Source organism: Falco cherrug, chromosome 5 (genome assembly GCF_023634085.1).
Source record: "Falco cherrug isolate bFalChe1 chromosome 5, bFalChe1.pri, whole genome shotgun sequence".
In the NCBI taxonomy this organism is placed as follows: Eukaryota; Metazoa; Chordata; class Aves; order Falconiformes; family Falconidae; genus Falco; species Falco cherrug.
In genome coordinates, this window is record NC_073701.1 from 64,505,054 (window position 1) to 64,524,977 (window position 19,924).

The window sequence follows — 19,924 nt, forward strand, 5'->3', positions numbered from 1 at the left end:
AAATACTGCATAACCCTGAGCTGTTTCCTTGAACTTGTCTCAGAGAAGGAAAGATCTTGTGTCTAGTACCTATGTGGGCTGCTTTCAGGAGACAAGCAGGAAGAAAATGAAGCATCTGATCTGGTTCCTGGGTTTGTTCCTCATTTCTGGAGTAGGAAGCTTTGATCTTGTTATCGACGAGATCCCAGATGTGAGTATTTGAAGGCAGGGTCTAGATCTCCCTTCCTTGCTGAAGTCAGTAGTGAAGCTGCAGCTGGCTTCAATGGGAGCAGAACTGTGTTATTGCTTCATAACTCTGCTTGTGTCTCATTAATTCTCTTCTACTTTTAGCTGTAAATGGGATTGTTCTGATAATTAGCTTTCACTTGTCATTCGTAGTGTTGCTTTTTAAATGTTTTTACAGGTGGGATAGTGCAAGCATAACTCCAACTTTCTTTTTAAGCAGGATTCATATCTCTACCTCAGCTTTGCCTTTTCTGCTGGTTTTAACCTTCAGATGTTCAAGTGGGCTTCTATGCTCAGACCTTCAGCGTATTTTATATCCTGTTTCCTTAGAATAAGCAGAAACAGAGCACCTAGGTATCTTTGTGGATGGGGTCTCCTGTATGGACCACTATGAACCTCATTAAAGAATCATATGGATTCAGGGTTTTGTTAACAGGAATTCAAATATAGAGTTAAAATCCTATTAACTGTACAATCCTCAGCAGCGGGATAATTTATAGAAGAACCTGTAATTTATTACAATAATGCAATGATGAAAAGGAGTATAGTTACAGCTTTGACTCTGGAGCTGAATCCAAATTTAAACCCCTGGACGCAAGTGAACTTAGATTTGGGTGTCTACTCCCATTTCCACATTGCTGTATGGCAATATTTCTGTCAAGTCAGTGGGGATGATGTGAAGCTTTCTTTTGCTTTGCAAGATTAACAACAAGAATTAGTGAGCAAGGCTATCCTCTTTTTCTTTCTTCTTACAGCACTTTTCATGGCCCAGGTAGATTTTCATACTGAGTTTATAATTCCCAGGAAAAATATTCCAGACCTGTGGTCCTTTCTAACTATTGATGCCATATCAGTTTAATACCAATGTGCTAAAATATTCTAAGTTAATTTTGTGCAAACCTTTGTGTGTCTGCTGTCATATAAGTTGGAAAGCAATTCATGTACTTAGACTTCTTTATTACCATATATTAAACTTCTAATTAAATTTAATTAAGAATATTGTTGTGGTGTAAGAACCATGCTTCTAATTGAATTAGTGCGGCACTGCACTTGGAAAAGACCCGATGTTCTTTTGTTGTCAATGGGACAAATTTAGTTCTCAGGTATATTAGTATAAAAGCAGAGACAATTTCTACTCATCTGAGCAGAAATTCTCTGGAATTGCTGGTTTAAGTGAGATCAGTATCTGAAATGCTGTAGTTACCATGGCTAGACCCATCCTGATGATAATTTGCTTATTGCTCATTATGGTCCTTTCAGTGTGCTAAACATTACTCCTTGTTTCAGAAGGGAAGGTTGTAAAATGGTGGTAAAGGTTATGATATATGGGAGTATATAGAGCTTCGTGGCCACAGAGGGAAACCGAATATAACATTTGGGTCTGAGACAGTTTGTGCCTCTGCTCCCCGTTTGCACCGAGGGGAGATAAATTCCTTTGGAACTCTAGCAGAGTGCTAATAAATAATAAATCAAGTGATAAATCAAACAGTAACACATCAGCGACACCTCTTTCTTTCTTCCTTTTTCTCCTCTAGGAAGTGGAAAGCCTGATTGACCTAGAAATCAATGGATTTCCTTCAAGCTCCAAGATGAGAAATGGCAGGTACCAGGTACAGTACCCAGAAACGCTTCAAAAAAAGGGAAGCAAGAATGCCTGGGAGCTCTCTCCAGGTGGCTTGTTCCATGTCAGGGGTTGGGAGTGTCCACTCAGGTGAGACACACAAGTCCTTACAGTCATTGAGAGCTCCATATCTCTTGTCAGGATAAGAACTGCTACTATTCTTTATGCAGTACCTAGCACAAGGCTTTGTTCTGTATCTGTACTCCTGAGGACCATAATACAGATGCTACACAATGGAGGTACTTGTCTGTCCAACTTCATGTGTGGGAGAAATCCTGTTGATACCGGTGAGGCTTTTCCATGAGAAGATGGAAAAAGACTTCAGAATTGTCAATGTAGGCTGAAGCCTTTCAGTCCTGCAAGTAGTCCAATCATTCATACTTAACTCAGGTCAAAAGAGTACAGCACAGTGTCACATGGGTGATGAGCTGGTGGGGTCTGAGACCAGGGAAGAAAATTTGTTTCCAGCATGCTGATGGGTTGCAGATTAGTATAGTCTATCAGCTTCTGAAACAGAAACATGTAAAACATCATTGCAGGAGTTCTGTTGTGTTTTACACAGTAGTAACTAATGATAATAATAATGAAATCAGTTGTTTGAAGGTATTAGATTTTATTACACTGCATGAAAGAAATTATGATCAGAGTGGACCTTGCCCTCCACCCAGCTCTAGTGCTGCCTTTCTTGAGCTTGTTCAGTACAGTGAAAACAAAAGATCCTCTTGAGTCAAGCTGGATTTCCCAGCATCTTTGAAGTTAAGCACAGGCAAAGACAATTCCTCTTTATGCCAAGGCTTTTCAAAAGGGGCCTCACAGAGTGCAAATTTAACTTACTGACACCTAAACCCCCCATTACACTAGCAGAAAAATGGAGGATTTTAGCATAAATATGAATCAAGCCAGCTCACATTTGCCAGACCAGTAGCCAAATAATGTAACCATGATCTAAGCAGAAATCCTCCCCAGCTGCACTTCTTCGGGGCATTAATTCTTCCTAATATGTCTGTATTAGTGCTGTAATGTTATGTTGCCTCTGTTCCCCAACTTTCTGGATACATAGTGGTATAGACATATGCATGCGATAATTTGCAGTTCTACTAGTGGGCGGTTTTTATACCAGTTATTCCTTATATTCCCATATATTATTTCCCATCCTTTACCTTTATCAAATGAGTCTTTGCAAACCAGTAGAACTAAGAACTCAGCTGTAGGATGAGCTACCCTTATGTTAGTTGAGTCACAATAAAATATTAATAAATGAGATTAAATTGAACTACACAAAACATCTTGAGACAGTAGCTTTTGGCCAACAGCAGGCACACAGTTACTGTTAATCACTAAAGGAAGGCTGTCTTCCAAATTACTGGTTTAGCACTATGTTTTTCTGCAGCAAGGTCACTAGCCCATTGGCAACAAGGCAACAGAACTCCTCTGCAGACTCTACTGATTAGCTCTAAATAGAAAGAATTCTTTTCTAGGTCCAGACCAGGTATTCTGGTGAAAAATATTTGCTCCTGAGTAATTCCAAAAATACTGTGTCTCAGGTATGTGAATGGCCCTTGTGACCGCAGAAACAGAGTGCCCCATGGGCTGGAATGCAGGTAATCTTGTGAACCTCTATGTGATGATGGTTCACTGCTGTTATCTCTGTTTTGGAGACAGATAACAGAGCTTGTGTCTAGACTGTGAGGGGGTATGTTCTGTAGCATGTCCCCCAGTCCTGGTCCTGATTGCTGGCTGTGCAGAGCCAGGTGAGATCACACCTATTTCCTTACTGCTCTGCCTGCCTGGTTTCCCCTCCATGAGAACCAGCACAAGAAGGAAATAGGGAAGGCAAAAGAGGGTATCAGCTGCCTGGAGAGCCCCCCAGCTCCCAGGGTATAAACGCAACCAGAGAGAGCGGGATCCATCTGCAGCATTGCAGAGACAAACTCTGCCAAACCTTGGGTTTGAAATTGCTCTTTCCTGCACCTCGCAGTAAGGGTCAGGATCCCCAAAAGGAGTCTGAACAGACTGCAATGAAATTGCAGTCTGCTAACAACCGCTCAGGAAACAACTTACATGGAAACAAGTGAACCTATGGGGAAACATCACCTCAAAGATTTGGGAGGACATGCCAGGCAGATGTCATTGTCTTTCTGGTTTCTTATACTGGGCATCTGCTTTTCAGCCTTTTTCAAGCCCCAGTGGAAAAGTGATTTCCTTTGAATGCAGTATAACATCTCTGAAACCGCTCTGTAACTAAGTCACACCTCGGAAGTAGCCTGTGGACTGCAACTTGAAAGCAATAGCAAGCTAGGTGTCCCATAGATGACGTAAAAACTGCAATCTCTTGTAATGCATTCCTCCCTTAGACACCATGGCTTCTTCCTCCACAGACAGGACAGAGGTCAGGGCCAGCAGCCCTGAATAAAAGTTAGCTTGAAGTAGCCAGTCTTTTATTGGTGGTAGACTGCATAGTGGTTACAACATTCATGCACAGTGATTTGAACAAAGATCATTACAGAGGGCTAAATATCCATAGCCTGTACAGATGTCAGAAGATGGGTCTCAGTACCTGAAGATAGAGCCCAGCATCTGTCAAGACCAGATCCTTAAAACAGTTCCTGAGGCACTTGTTGTCTCCAGTCTAATTAACAACTTGCCATACATTGGATATTGCACAACATACTGTTTCTACACAGTGCAGTCATCAGCAGATTTGGATGTGGTTTGAAGGCAAGGATCAGCCATGGATCCTCATGCCAGAAATAGCACAAATCTCACATGCCACAGAAGTCCCTACAAAGCCCATGATCTCAGCAACCACACCAGCCCTCAAGCCTGAAGTATAATTATCTACAACTCTGTCTTCCTGACCTGCTGGAGTGGCTGCCCTCTGCAACCTTTGAGATCGTAGGGATGATTGGCCCACCCCACCTCTGATCTCTAACAACAGCAGGGGGAGTCACCACATGTGCAAGTGATAAGCTCACACCTCCATTAGCACCTCCCGCTTCTCCTCCACTCTCATAAAAACAAACAGGAAGGAAACCAGGGCATCGTGAAAGCTTTACGTGCCATTTGTAAAGTGAGTCAGGAACCCTAAGCTCTTCTGAGAACCGAAAAAGGTATGACAATGAAACAAATCCCCTCTGTGCTAAGGTCTTGGTCTTCATCTTTTCAAGATTAAATTTGTTTGACTTAAAGTTGGTTTAACCTTGATTTGTGTTCATGCTGGTGATGTTTCCTATGCCAAAAGTATGTGTGGAGACAACAGTCATTCTTCACAGTCTGGTTCTTCATCAGATGTGAAAGGTCCAGTTCGCTGTACAATGGTGTTTGTGGGGTGTCAGGATGGACTGAGCAAAGATCAGCCCATCAAGTTTTGCAGAGGGTCTCTAAAGAGCCATGAACTTCCAGATCCTGAAGTCCCAGTCTAGATGTTTCAGGTAGAGCCTGTGCAGCTAGTAAATAAAAACCCACATTTGTTCTCAGGCAGGCAGAAATCCTGCAGTCTCTCCATCTGGCTTGAAAAGATCCTTAAAACCATCTTATTAAAATGATCTTGCTATGACGTGTATCATCTTTTATGCAGCCCGCTCAATTGACCTTGAAGATCTGAGCTTGCTTAGTTGTGATGACAGCACCAAAGTAGATATCTGCATTAAACAATTGCTTCTCTCCCTAGAACTAGGTGAGCCAAATCCCATTCCAGCATTACTTACCCAAGTTTAATTCCTAAAATTTAAACAGAACTATTCAAATGGCCACAAGATGTCACTACCTATCCATAGAAATTTCCAAATGGTACTATTCATAGGGCGGGGGGGGGGACGGGGGACGACGACCATTAATGAGCAGTTCCAGCTCTTCTAAGCAGTACATGCATAACTAACTTTACACATATGCAAGTATATAAAAGTAATATCGATTACACAATAGGGATTTTTTACACATAGATACTGCATATAATGCAATAATATAAATATATATTCTATAGCATAAATGAAAACAAAATGAACTAAAAAGGTCTGAGTTTAAGCTTTTTTCCAATTTTTCTGGAAAAACAAAAAGATATTTTTTTCTGTTGAAAGCCAGGTTTTTCTAAGTATGACTTTTTTTCTTGCATGTTTTGGTTTCAGGAAGAACATTTTTGTTCTAGAAGATAACGTTTTCTATAAAAAAAAAATAAAATACAGAGGAAGAGAGCTGTCTTTCTGGTTTTGATAGCCTGTAAGTCACAGTTGTGAGATCAGGTGCTCCAACACCCCATGTATAAATATGTAAAATAAGACAAAAGGAATATGCACACCAAGTCTGGGAACTCAAACTAATTCTCGTCATTTTGGAAAGCAGCTTTAGATGTTACCATTGTCTGATACCTGTCTTGAAACAGCCACAGACTGTGTTCTTAGCTTTGCTGAAATACATTCTCCATATTTTTCTCTTCCAGCGAAGCACATCCGACTGGGGGTATGTTGGAGATCTGGTGAGTTTTTTTAATTCCTCTGTGGAAATTCATACTGAACAAAGTGATTTTCTAGTTAACCATTTTTTGGAAATCAATCCTTTTGTTTGTTCAGTTCCTTATTTTTACTGCTGGTTGGGTATTAACATATTTTCTTTAAACAGAGCGCTGTTTGCACAATGCTGTTTATACAACTGCTCTTGGAGGGAGAAGGGAATGGTAAATATGAAGAAATAAGCATCAAAAGTGATTAGACAAAGACAATATCTGAATATACCAGTTTAATAATGTTCTTCCACTGCCATGGTTTAACCGTTTACAAGACTAGGTCAGTAACCAATGCTTCAGGTCTCCTTTTTTCAGGACTTCTATTGAAAATGTAAGCTTTGTCCTCCTCAGTATATGATGTTGAGAATTACTGTGTACTGCTCTATACTGGATTGTACCAACAGAGTCATTCCAAGGACTGGTTGCATGGTCCAAAGCAAGGAAAACATTCCAGCTTTATAATTTCCTGCTTTCAGCTGAAATGTTATAATGAACTAGATTCACATGAGTATCTTGTCACAACTGCCAGTTAAATATGGAGGTGTCCTGAACTTGAGTTATGTCCCATCTAGCTGCTGTATTGTAAGAAACAACACTTGAAAAAAAGGCACCAAGACTATAAAAGGGATCGATATTGCCCTCTAGGGTACATTTTCTAGCTGTGTCCTAAATTTATAGAGAAATTTTGTCAATTACAGGTGGAGGATGATGACAAGATAGGTCTTTACAGCTACAAAGTTCAATCCACTATAACGTCACGGTTGGCCAACACAATGATCCAAGCTAAAATGGTGAATAACGCAAAAAGGTCCCAGCACATAGTGTTTGATGTACAAGTCCCCAAAGGAGCTTTTATTGACAACTTTACTATGTAAGTAGTGGGCAGGTATCAGCTTTGTGCTCTGGTGGGGTTCAGTGTGGTGGCAGAATGCAGTGGGAAGGAAGTATTTGTAAAAACAAAACACCTCTTATTTTCCAGGTTCAGCATAATTTTATCAAGCTTTCTAAAATTAAAAAGGCTCGTGTCATCATACTGTCTGTCTGCCCATCTCTTCTCTCCAGTAATTATTGGGCCATTGGCCAACATCAACAGAATTTGACAAGAGCACAGAAGTCTCAAACAGACTAAGCTCCCACCTGTCTTGTACAAATTGGCACCAGATCAAAGGAGAGGGAGAGACCAAATTAGACCCCTCACTGAATGGAAAGAAACTAGCCTGGTTCAGTATCCATTCTGGGAGGCAGCAGCCAGCTTGCTGGTCAGGCGACATGTCCTGATCTGTGTTCCAAAACAGCCATGACATGAGTAACTGCCTGCCCTGCCCAAAGAATGGTGGAAGTGTGATGGAGGTGGGGAAGAGCAGATCCTCCTCGGAGTACAAGAGTGCTGGCTACTTGAAATAAAAAAGCAGGTAGGGAGAAAGATACAGATCTAGTGGAAACCAGATTTCATTGCTTTGGGGTTAAACAAGAGCCTTATTATTTCATTTCGCACCAGCTTAGCAGCTTAGATTTCACTAATGTTTTTCTAAAGTGAAGAAACAGTCATCAATTGTAAAGTTGGGATTTTTTTGCAAACTGACTGTGCTTCTCTCTCCTAGGGATGTCAATGGTATAACATTTACCAGCAAAATTCGAGAAAAATCTGAAGCCAGAAAAATGTACTCTCAAGCAAAAGCCAAAGGCAAAGCTGCTGGTATAGTAAGGTATAAAGACTTTGGCATACGGATATTGTACTAACTTATTCATAGGAGAACTGAGGTGACCCATCCCAGGAGAAGATATATGAGGGGGAAACCCTGGGAAGGAAAATGGGTCACTTGCTTACAGCAGCTCTGATATTTAATTGTCCAGGACCTGTGTTTCTGCTTTCAGCTTGATAAAACAAATTCTGCTAACAGACAACTGCAGTTCCCTGATATAGGCCACACTTAGAATCAGACACAACAAACACATAACTCTAAATCAAAATGCAAAGAAACTCTTTTTCTCCTTGCATTTTCTCAAACTAACCCCACAGCTGACTTTTCAGGAGCAACGCCTTGGATATGGAAAACTTCAAAACTGAAGTGAATGTGCCCCCAGGGACAAGGATCCAGTTCGAACTTCATTACCATGAAATGATTAGAAGGAAACTGAGCTCCTATGAGCACGTCATCTCTGTGAAGCCAGGACGCTTGGCAAAGCACATGGAGGTAAAGTAGAGCTGGTATATGTAGGTAGCACACCACAGGTGACCTTGCTGAGAAAGTAGCCAAGATTCCCTCAAGCCCCACAGCAGGCCCTTTCAACTTCAGGTCTTTCATATGGGCTTGGCACAAATAGCTTCAAGGTCACTGTGTAGACCAGCATGAAACACTTCAAATCAGGAGCTACGCAGCTACATGAGTGAGGAGCAAATGTGTCCTGCCTCCTCTTGTACTAACACAGCTGGGCATCTCCTGAATCACGACCGACTCACATCAGAACCACTTGGGCAAACAAGCTTTGGGCTATATATACTGTTGTGTAAACTTCCCTTGACTGAAGGAAAACAAACATATTTATTTGGAACAATGCTTTTCACAATATTCCCAACTTCATGAGATAGTGTCCAATGAGATCAGATGTTCTCTGAATGACCGTCCCTCCATAACTCTCTGCCAGAAGATTATTTGTCTGTTCTTACCTTCTTTCTTACACTCATCCAGAGGTGTCCTCTGTCATCCCTCAACAGACACAAGATACAGGGCTAGCTGGAAATTTCCCTCTGGCCATTCTTATGTTCCTGTTTCATAAATTTCTTCTACAGCTTTCCATGGCATTAGCACAAGCTGTATATGGAAGTTTGCTCCTTGTATTTTCTTGGTGCAGGCTGTGACCTGCTTCAAGCTGTCCAAGAGTCTGAGTTTTCCCACTGAAAAGGATTCCATGTCCTGCCTCATAGTAGTCTTACTAACTATTTAGAATCACAACCAGAAAAAAGACTTCTCTCAAGCTGACAGGATAAAAACTTCATTTTCCAAATCACCTTGGCCATCCAAAAGACAAAATACTCTCTGTCTTGTCAATGGCATGAGCAGAGAGGGAGAGAACTCATCAGCAAGTGTTCCTCCTGGGCTCCTAATCCAAAGCAGCACTGAAGAAGAGTCACTTCATGCTTCTTTTGTGCTTTGAACATAAACTATGGTATCACCCTTGATTCCCATCCCACCACTTGGCCTAGGGGGTGAGAGAGAGAAGAATGAGCATTTACACCTAATTCTTTCTATTCTTTGGACACTTATTTTTTGCCTTTCCATCGTGGTCTATTTTCAACATTACATGTTTCCCCACCGTGGATGAGACCAGTGCTACTGGAGCATTCTCGAGGGCAACCCACCCCCTAGCTGGAGTTTGCCTGTGGAGGGTTCATAAGATCCTGGTACAACACTGGCACTGCTCCACACTAAATGTTTTCCCTTCCTGCCTTTAGGTGGATGTCCGCATTATCGAGCCACAGGGACTTCGCTATGTGCATGTTCCTAATTCGCTTGGAGATCATTTTGATGGAATCACCACCATCTCCAAGGGAGAGAAAAAGGTAATAGTCACAGACTGGAAATAGTATGAAAACTTCAGTTTTCACAAGTGTTCCAATGTAGTGATAGCATTTTTTTCATCGCTGCTGGAAGCAGGCAAAAATATGGCAAAAAAATATAGTGTCTTCATTATTGGTATTGAAACGTATGTACAAGATGCTCAAATGTTACAGTGACAGTACTACAGAAATAGCATGTAGTCTGTCCGTCTTTGTGCAGCACTTTCAATTTGTAATTCTGAAAAAGCAATGCAGAAAGAGATTGCTGGATGTGAAAAAAGGTAGGTGATGAATAGCAAGTGGAATAACCGTTCTGGAATAACTCCACAATCTCAATTTCAACTAAGAACATCTGCATAGGGACTTATTTTAGGACTGGTAGCATTTTTACCCTAGCTTTCTCCAGCATAGCTCTTGGGTAAACCCTCTAACAGTAGAGAAGTTTTTCTGTTAAGACACTTCAAGCAGTGTCTCTGGGAGGGTACAACTCTTCTCACTCTTACATAGATGTCTAATACAGGATATGTGAATAAGACCCAAAAACTGTCTATACTACTATAAGATATCCAGCCTCAACTTTGTCTCATTCACCCATGTTCCTAGTTTAGCAAATTATTTTGGAGGCAGTGCATGGCTATCTATATCATGTCATCTTCTCAGGAAATTTCAAGTTATCCAGTCAAAACAGAGGAATAATGCCATAAAGTCTGCGTAACCAATCATGTGACCAATGAAAATTATTCTTAGTATTCAATCTACAAATTACAAGCTCTCATTTGTTTGTGAAAAAAACCCCAAACAATTAAAAAATTATTAAAAATGTTGATAAAATTGTGGATCGTTTCAACCAGGAAAATGTTAAATAAGCCAACATATTACTTACTAGAAAAGGTTTGCACAGCTCTAATTGAAATACTGGTGCTGTAGATGGGTCATCTTATTTGTGTCAGTTGCTACTACCAAATCAGCATATCCAGGCAAACCTTAGCGCTGTTTTTCTTTTCAAGTGACAACGTCCATTTTCTGCTGAAAATAAGGGTACAAGCAAATAAAGAAGAAAAACAATCACTGAAATAAGATATTTCATGAATAGAGAACTTTTTTTTTTGTTCCAGTGGTCCCCCTTTCACACATCTGATTGACTGATAATCATTTCTCATTTCAAGGCTCATGTTTCTTTCAAGCCAACAATGGCTCAACAGCGAAAATGCCCCACATGCTCATCCACAGCAGTAGATGGAAATTTTGTGGTGCAATATGATGTGAACAGAGAAACCACGGGTGGCGAATTAGAAGTAAGTAAAGTTCAACTTTATGCAAGAAATGCAAAAGAGGAGAGATTTGGATAGCAGGTGCTATTTCAGATTCCAGTGCTGATGTTCATATTCAAGAATTGCTGTCATTAAGAAAACTGTGCTAAATAAACTTCATCATTCAGGAGAATAAGCGTGAGAAAGAGCTCTGTATCTGATTGAAAGAACAGAGGGATTTTAAGTGGACAGAATGGATTTACTTAATTTATGACTAAGACATGATCCTACATATAGTCAGGAGTAGATTCCTGTCTTGCCCAAAAGTTGATGCCTTTTATACCTAGCAGCACTCTAGTGATTTAATGTTGAATCAGAGGACAGAGTCATTGGATGTTGTACCAATACATCACAAGGAGACAACCAGAACATCACTATTTTTATGTTAACATGAAGCAGAGTTATGGGGTTGAATTATTACAGACAGAACAGTCTTTTTTAAAAACATTTTTCATTCCTCCCTGTGTTAGTGCATGGCAGTTGTCTGAGAAGGAAGTTCTGCTATCCTTGATAAAATGTAAAGACTGTAAAGTACAAATGGTATAAGGCTATAGAGACATGGAGAGCTGAAAGTCAGAATTGGTCTGTAAAGAAGAATAACATTTTCTGCTCTGTTATTTTCTTGTGTTTTCTGACATCTTTACTATAGCTCACTACACTGTGCATTTTTCATTTTATTTTGCAGATTTTTAATGGGTATTTTATTCACTTCTTTGCTCCGGAAAATCTTGATCCTCTGCCCAAAAACATTTTATTTGTTATAGATGTCAGTGGCTCAATGTGGGGACTGAAAATGAAACAAGTAAGTGTTAGACCTCTAGTGTTTGACCTCTGTTGCAAAACTAACCTTCTGCCAACTTTCCCCTGTGCCTTAGCCTACAACTCTGTAGCAGACTGGCACTCAGAATTACCAGCTTAGCTCTTTAGATTTCATTCCATCAAAAGTCTCACTGAATTTGGACAATATTTGGTGAATCAAAGACTTCATGATCTTACTTTTTATTTGTAATTCTCCTTCTGTGCTGTAAGGAAGAGGTGATACCATCAGAATACAGATTTTAGCTCTAAATTATAATTTTAATTGACAGATCACAAAATATTTTGCAAAAGCTCTGACCCCCTTTTTCTCTAATCTCCTCTACTGAATCCTGGGGAAGTCTTAGTGGGGATACTACATCCCTGCTTTCAAAAAGTTGTGGACAAATTGTTGACAGCCCACTGAGGAGCAGTAAGAATTGTTGACAACATAATCAGGGTGGGAAGGAGGTGCAGGGAGATGCAAAAAATATGTGAACAATTGTTCTAATAGGGAAACTCATCGAATTACATCCATGCCCACCCAAGGTAGAATAAGGTGGAATCAGATGGATTTATAGCAGGAAACACTTATATTAGATATTAAAAAAAAAACTTTTTAGTGCTGAAAGTGGAGTTCAGGATATTGTATATCATGTGTCACTGAAGATTTTTAAGAACTGGCTAGAAAGACATTAGTTGGAGATGATCTAGTTACATTTGAATTTGCTTTGGATCACAATACTAAGGCATGGCACGTTGCTTCATTGGGGAAATCAATGCTGCAAAAACCGGGATACAGGCTAATTTTGTGTGTTTGAATCACACATTTTCAAACAGATATTACCCAGCCTGAAATGACAGCACTGCACATAGATGTGTTTCCTGAGCTGATATGGGCAATTCCTCTTTCCTGAAACACAATGTCTTACAAACTGCTGCTCTCTCTCACCTCACTCTGTTAGCAGCAGCTAAGCAAGGATGGGTTGTCACATGGGTTTCCTCTTGATAATTGGATTTTTTCTATTGGAGAAAAGTTCAACTTTATGCAAGAAATGCAAAAGAAGAGTGATTTGGATAGCAGGTGCTATTTCAGATTCCAGTGCTGATGCTCGTACTCATGGGAGGCATCTATTTGCCTGTAATCACAAGTTAAGAAGATACTTTCAGCAACAGGAAGCATAAACTCGTCTTCTCTTAAATTTCTTCTTCTCAGACCATCGAGGCCATGAAGGCAATATTGAGTGAGCTCCGTGCTGCTGATCAGTTCTCCCTTATCGACTTCAACCACAATGTCCGATGCTGGAGAGATAATCTAGTCTCAGCCACACCAGCGCAGGTTGAAGATGCTAAGAAGTACATCCAGGCAATCCATCCCAATGGGGGTATGAGGTTTTGATTGCAAGGTGCTCATGGAAGTTAGATATCACAGTAACGGGTACCTCAGACAATCCTCATATTGGTAGAGTATTCCTAACAAAAGGTGTGATTTCCAAGATGGGAAAAGCATGCCCTGGGGCCAAAGGAGAGGAAGGATTCCAGTTTATTGTGCTAGGGGATGGGATGGCATTTCCTTCTACTGAGTGAGCTATGACAGCTAGAACATATACCATAGAACAGCTGCCTTTAATCTATAGGTTATACCTCTAGCCTCACAGATCCCAAATATCCTTGAAAGACAAAGGCCATTTCATGCCTTTATAAAGTAGATCATAAACAGGCCATCTCCAGGGTTTCCACTGGCTGTAAATTGTAGACTACACCATGATTGATGGAGATCCATGTAGCAGACACAAGGGTTATTGATGTGTTAGAAACAACAGAAGTGCCTGAGAATGGTCACATACAAATTAGGGATTTTCCCACGAAAAAGGTGGCAGGATCAACAGCCCAGCTGAAGTGCATCTATGCCAGTGCACACAGCATGGGCAATGAGCAGCAGGAGCTGGAAGCCGTTGTAAAGCAGGGAAACTGACATAGTTGCCATCATGAAAACACGGTGGGATGACTGGGACAGCTGGAGTGCTGCAGTGGGTGGCTGTAAACTCTTCAGAAGGGGTGGACAAGGAAGGCGAGGCGGTGGGGTAGCCCTGTGTGTTACGGAGGGTTTTGACGGTGTAGAGCCTAACGATGGTGACAACCGGCTTGAGTGTCTGTGGGTAAGAATCAGGGGGAAGGCCAACAAGGCAGAGATCATGCTTGGAGTCTGTTATAGGCCACCCAACCAGGATGAAGAGGCAGACAAAATATTCTATAAGCAGCTGGGAGAAGTGTCACAATCGCTAGTCCTTGTTCTCATAGAGGACTTCAGCTTACCCATTGTCCACTGGAAATACAACACAGTGGAAAGAGCTCAGGAGGTTCCTGGAATGCGTGGAAGAGACCTTCCTGACACAGCTGGTGAGGGAACTGGTGAGGGGAGGCACCTGCTGGACCTGTTGTTTGTGAACAGAGAAGGGCTGGTGGGTGATGTGAAGGCTGGAGGCTGTTTTGGGTGTAGTAATCATGAAATAATAGTTTTTGATTCTCAGAGAAGTAAGGAGGGGGGCCAGCAGAACTGCTCCCCTGGGCTTCCCGAGGGCAGACTTTGGCCTGTTGAGGAGCCTGGCTGGCAGAGTCCCTTGGGAGGCAGCCCTGAAGGGCCAAGGGGACCAGGAAGGCTGGACGTTCTTCAAGAAGGCAATCTTAAAGGCACAGAGCAGGCTGTCCCCATGTGCTGAAAGATGAACTGGTGGGGAGGACCGGCCTGGCTGAACAGAGAGCTTTGGCTGGAACTCATGAGAAAAAGGAGAGTTTATGACCTTTGGAAGAAGGGGCAGGTCTATGGGGCTGGATGTGATCCACCCAAGGGTGCTGAGGGAGATGGCGGCAGCGCTCACCGAGCCACTGCCCATCACTTACCAGCAGCCCCGGCTGACCGGGGCGGGCCCCGCTGACTGGAGGTCACCCAGTGTGACACCCGTCTGCAGGAAGGGCCGCAGGGAGGATCCCGGGAACCAGGGGCCCGGCAGCCCGACCCCGGTGCCGGGGAAGGTGATGGAGCCGGTCGGCCTGAGCGCCGGCACGTGGCACGGGCAGGACAGCCGGGGGATGGGGCCCAGCCAGCGCGGGGCTGTGCAAGGTGGGTCCTGCTGGGCGAACCGGGTCTCCTTCCGTGCCCGGGTGACCCGCGCACGGGATGGGGGAAAGGCTGTGGGTGCTGCTCCCCCGACCTTAGCGGAGCCTGTGAGACCGTTTCCCCCAGCGCTCTCCTGGAGAAGCCGGCTGCTCCTGGCGTGGACGTGCTGTTCCCCGGGTAAAAGCTGCTGGACGGCCGGGCCCAGCGCGTGGTGGGGACCGGAGTGACATCCCGCTGGCGGCCGGGCACAGGGGCCGTTCCCCAGGGACCAGGGCTGGGGCCAGCCCTGCCGGGTACCCGCACGGCGCTCGGGGCGAGGGGATGGAGCGCGCCCTCAGCCCGCCTGCGGGTGACACCCGGCCGGGGGGCGCCGATGTGCCGGGGGCAGGGGGCTCTGAGGGGGCTGGGCAGGCCGGGCCGAGGGGCCGAGGCCAAGTGTGTGAGAGGCAGCGGGGCTGGGGGCAGGGGGCTGGGAACTGCCCGGGGGAAAGGGCCGGGGGGGCTGGGCACAGCCGCTGGGCAGGAGCCCCCAGCGTGCCCAGGTGGCCAAGGGGGCCAGCAGCGCCCTGGCCGCTGTCAGAAGGGCTGTGGCCGGCAGGACCGGGGCAGTGCCCATCACAGGTGGGGCTGCACCTTGGATCCCATGTTCAGTGTTGGACCCCTGGGGAAGGGTCTGGAGCACAAGGCTTATGAGGAGCAGCTGAGAGAACTCAGGGAGGGGGGTCAGCCTGGAGAAAAGGATGCTCAGGGGAGACCTTGTCACTCTCTACAGCTGCCTGAGAGGAGGCTGCAGCAATGTGGGGGTCGGTCTCCGCTCCCAAGTAACAAGCAATAACATGAGAGGAAACGGCCTCAAGTTGCGCCAGGGGACGTTTAGTCTGGATATGAGGAAAACTTTCTTCATGGAAGGGGTTGTCAAGCATTGGAACAGGCTGCCCAGGGAGGTGGTGGAGTCACCATCCCTGGAGGTATTTAAAAGACATGTAGATGTGATGCTTAGGGACGTGGTTTAGCAGTGGACTTGGCAGTGCCAGGTTAATGGTTGGACCCGACGATTCTATGATTCTATGATCTACTAAATGCTACCCTGGGCAAACTGTCCATCCTTTTTGTGCCTTATTCTTTGTTCCCTGTCTGATAAACAAGGACAGTTGCCTTCTTCTGTATTATAGCCCTTTGGAGACTGCATTTGTTAATGTTTAAGCTATTTATACAGGAGGGGCTCACAATCATTTTAATCTATTGCTCTCTGAGGTGCAGTTCTGGTTTAGTTGTTCAGTTATTTGCATGCTGATAGTGTGTAGAGGCTCTCCCCAATGTCAGAGCCTTCTGGTGCTGTAGCACCTTCATTTCCAGAAGCTTTCACTAGCAACAGGTAAGGTAGAATCAACATGACTTTACAGACTCGTTCAAGGTAATCAGTGTGCTGGGACTAGGAAACCATGCTGGATATACGAGTGCCTCATAAGCCTGACTTTGTTACCCCAAAAGAATTGGCAGATAAGATGAAACACCTGCTCCAATCCAGCAAAACCAGTCTGCAATGCAGCATTTTATTACCCTGTCTCTGGAGCTGCTGGTATTTTTTCTTTCTTGACAAAGAAAATACCTATTTTCTGACTGTTTAGTCTTCCTGTTCCTGTTCCTCTCATACTAATTTCTTATTCTCTTCCTTCTGTGCAGCAAGCCAAACCTCTAGATAGGCTCAGTAAACATACACCTCTTCTTTTCCAATCAGGATACCCAAGGAACAGGCTGATGCCAGAAAAGAAAGTTTCTTCATGCTCTCATTCAGTCATCTGCCTGCAAACACACTGCTTCTTCCCACAGCAAATAGTTCCCAACACCACAAATGGTTCCACTGGAATTAGTGAGGGGGAATGGAGGGGCCACATGAAGATGACAGCCTGGGTTGAAAAAGGGAACCAGATTGCAAGCATGTCTGCTGTAAGCATCACAGAGGAGGGGGTTTGCTGCCTTCATCTCAGGTCTTGTTCATGCTGATTAATCCCACTAGAATCACAGAACTGATCTGGATTTGACAAGAGACCCAAGAAGAATCAAACTTGTTTTCTTCATTGTGTCTTTGACAGGCACAAATATTAATGAAGCTCTCCTCCGAGCCACGTTCATCCTGAATGAAGCTCAAAACTTAGGCATGTTGGACCCTAACTCAGTCTCCATGATTGTATTGGTGTCTGATGGAGACCCGACAGTAGGTAAGGATCCTGCTTTAGGTGAAAAGAAAGGTCAGCAGGATTAGCCTGAGAAAAGCATGCAACATGTAGACAGTAAGTTAAAAAAATTCTGTTCCACTTTCTTCCAATGCCTGTGCTCTTGTTTGCCAAGTGTTATAGGTGCCGTGGGTTTTTTTGCACAGAAGATTTCAAAAGGTGAGCAGATTAGGTTATGCAAGTTATGTGCTTCTTTCAATTACAGAGATGCACAAGTCTGGGAGGACAGGTAATCACAACAATCATAGAAAAAATTTCCTCTTCCAATGACCTTAGCCCGCACAGATCTATGCAGTCCAGAGTGTTACATCAAAATCAGAAAAATAAAGTAGAAATCAAATTAATTTGGGTTGGTTTTGGTACAGGTCAAAATCAATCACTTACTGCAAGATGTCATCCCAGAAGAGGCTGACATTAACAGTAAGTCTGAAAAAAACATCAGTCCCAGTGGTGGCAGGGAACATTTTAAGTACAAGGAAAAAAGTAAAACCTTTATGGAGATGTCTTAGTCCACAGAGAGCTTGAAGCAGTAATTCTGGGAGAAATCCAGATGTGTTACAATCACAAACTCCCCAGGAAGTTAACAAAAGCCCTGAACGTACAAAGAACATGCATCAGTTCAAAGGAATAGTCTTCAGTGGAAACAATTTGTTAATCTCCACCCAAGAGAAGCTCAAATGTCCCTGTAGGCACTGCAAAATGGAGATCTGGCATTCTGAGATGGAAATCATAGACAATCTGAGTTGTCTAGGTTTCCCTTATATGAAGACAGAACCAGAGATACTAAGAGAACATGAATGTGCTTACCTTGATGGAGGTTTCCTCCACTGCTCAGATGGATATCACCCTTTGTGTGTCTCTAAGGTGAGCTAAAGCTGACAACGATCCAGAAGAACGTGAAGCAGAGCATAAAGGACGAATTCTCTCTCTTCTGCCTCGGGATTGGGTTTGACGTAGATTATGATTTCCTGCAGAGGATTGCAACTGACAACCGTGGCATGGCCCAGAGGATTTTTGGAAATCAGGAGACTTCTGCCCAAATGAAGGTGTGGTTCTGGTCCATTGCCTCTGAAACCCTTTAGTTCTGTTCTCGGCTGTGGAGCTGGGTAACTCCACTAGCAAGAGTAGAGTTACTGTAGGTTCACGGGGGGAGGTCACAAAAAGCATTGTTTCTTCTGCTGGAGAGTCCTGCAAGAGGTCATGTATTAACTTAGGTGCTCCTAGTTACAATTTTTGTGGTATCTATAATACATACTTTATTGTTCTATTTAGGGTTAATACCCTATAAAGCAGTCCTAACCATAAAAAAAAAAATTCTGAACTAAAATTAAGGCCTGGATTTTACGTTAGGCCACTTCAGCACTAACAAGAGGCCTAAATATAAATACTAGATGACAATCCAAACTTTGCCAGTGTAAGAAAAAGGTCAATTCTAGGAGGCTCTGGCTCCAAATCTGTAAGCAGCAATTGCTGATGAACAAACATCCTTTTTCTGTTTCTATTCACTGGTTTCATCACCTATGCAGCTTCTTTCCCAACACAGCTGTAAGGGCACACACAGGTGTGCCAGGACACACTACATGGTACGCTGCCAAACAGCAGCTCTGAGAGTGCAGCCCCCAGCATGAGGCAGCCTCCGTCCGTAGCACTGTATGGGTACCCATTTTCCCTCTCTGGTCCCATATGCTAAATCCAGCAGTGCACACATTCCAGTTCACATCAGCCAGGTATAACAGGGTCAGAAAAGGGTAGAGTGAGAGAGAGGTCTAGTTTTTTGCAAGAATTAGGTGGGAAGCAGCTGTGTGTCTTACGCAGTAGCCAAGAGCTGATCAACCTGATAATAGATTCAGGCCCAGACACACTTGTGCTCAAGCCTTTTAGGTCTAGGAAGAGCATAGTCCATGGGCTTTTGACCATCTTTTGACTTCCACAAGCCTTGGACCAGACCAGATCTTCTTGCTGTATCCCCTCCCAAGTATACTGAGGTCTAAGTATAAAGAATTCTCTGGGACAAAGGGAGCTCCACTTGCCCATTAGGGCTCCAGGTTTTGTCACCTGATGTCCTTTCAGTAAGAGTGGCATATGTGGGAGGGTTGCTTCAGGTAGAAACAACTCAGTCCTCTGTCTCCTTCTGTCTCAGAATTTCTACAACCAGGTCTCCACCCCACTTTTGAAGAAGATTCAGTTCAACTACCCCCAGGAGTCAGTGTCAGACGTCACCCAGAGCAGCTTCCACAACTACTTTGGTGGCTCAGAGATAGTAGTGGCTGGGAAGGTCGACACAGATAACCTGCAACACTTGGAAAGCATCGTCACAGCAACAGCAGTGAGTGAAGGTGTCCCTGGGATACCTGTTCCTGGGGTTTGGTCTGGTTCGCTCACTCATGTGTACAGTCTCCTTGCTTGAGGTTACTGCCAGCAGTGTTTTGTCTGCTTGCGTTCCACATGGAAGTGTGGGGTAACTCATGGAGGGGGTTGTACAACAATGTTTCACAATATCTTCAGGTACAGCCATGAATAGTCACTACCTGCATCCTGCCAGAGGACCTTCCTTCTAATAAGGT

The 19,924-nt window shown here is 43.6% G+C and overlaps 1 protein-coding gene across 1 annotated transcript in view; it reads left to right on the forward strand.

Annotated features, from left to right (window-relative positions):
• The window catches only part of ITIH2 (inter-alpha-trypsin inhibitor heavy chain 2), a 31,240-nt gene continuing 11,316 nt past the window's right edge, over window positions 1-19,924 (forward strand). Inside the window, exons 1-13 of the mRNA XM_005446201.4 lie at window positions 1-190; window positions 1,761-1,835; window positions 6,282-6,317; window positions 7,043-7,215; window positions 7,946-8,050; window positions 8,377-8,539; window positions 9,799-9,906; window positions 11,070-11,198; window positions 11,899-12,015; window positions 13,225-13,393; window positions 17,220-17,345; window positions 18,225-18,406; window positions 19,501-19,686. Of these exons, the coding sequence (XP_005446258.1) occupies window positions 107-190; window positions 1,761-1,835; window positions 6,282-6,317; window positions 7,043-7,215; window positions 7,946-8,050; window positions 8,377-8,539; window positions 9,799-9,906; window positions 11,070-11,198; window positions 11,899-12,015; window positions 13,225-13,393; window positions 17,220-17,345; window positions 18,225-18,406; window positions 19,501-19,686 (1,653 nt within the window). The 5' untranslated portion in view covers window positions 1-106. The remainder of the gene's footprint in view (window positions 191-1,760; window positions 1,836-6,281; window positions 6,318-7,042; window positions 7,216-7,945; window positions 8,051-8,376; window positions 8,540-9,798; window positions 9,907-11,069; window positions 11,199-11,898; window positions 12,016-13,224; window positions 13,394-17,219; window positions 17,346-18,224; window positions 18,407-19,500; window positions 19,687-19,924) is intronic.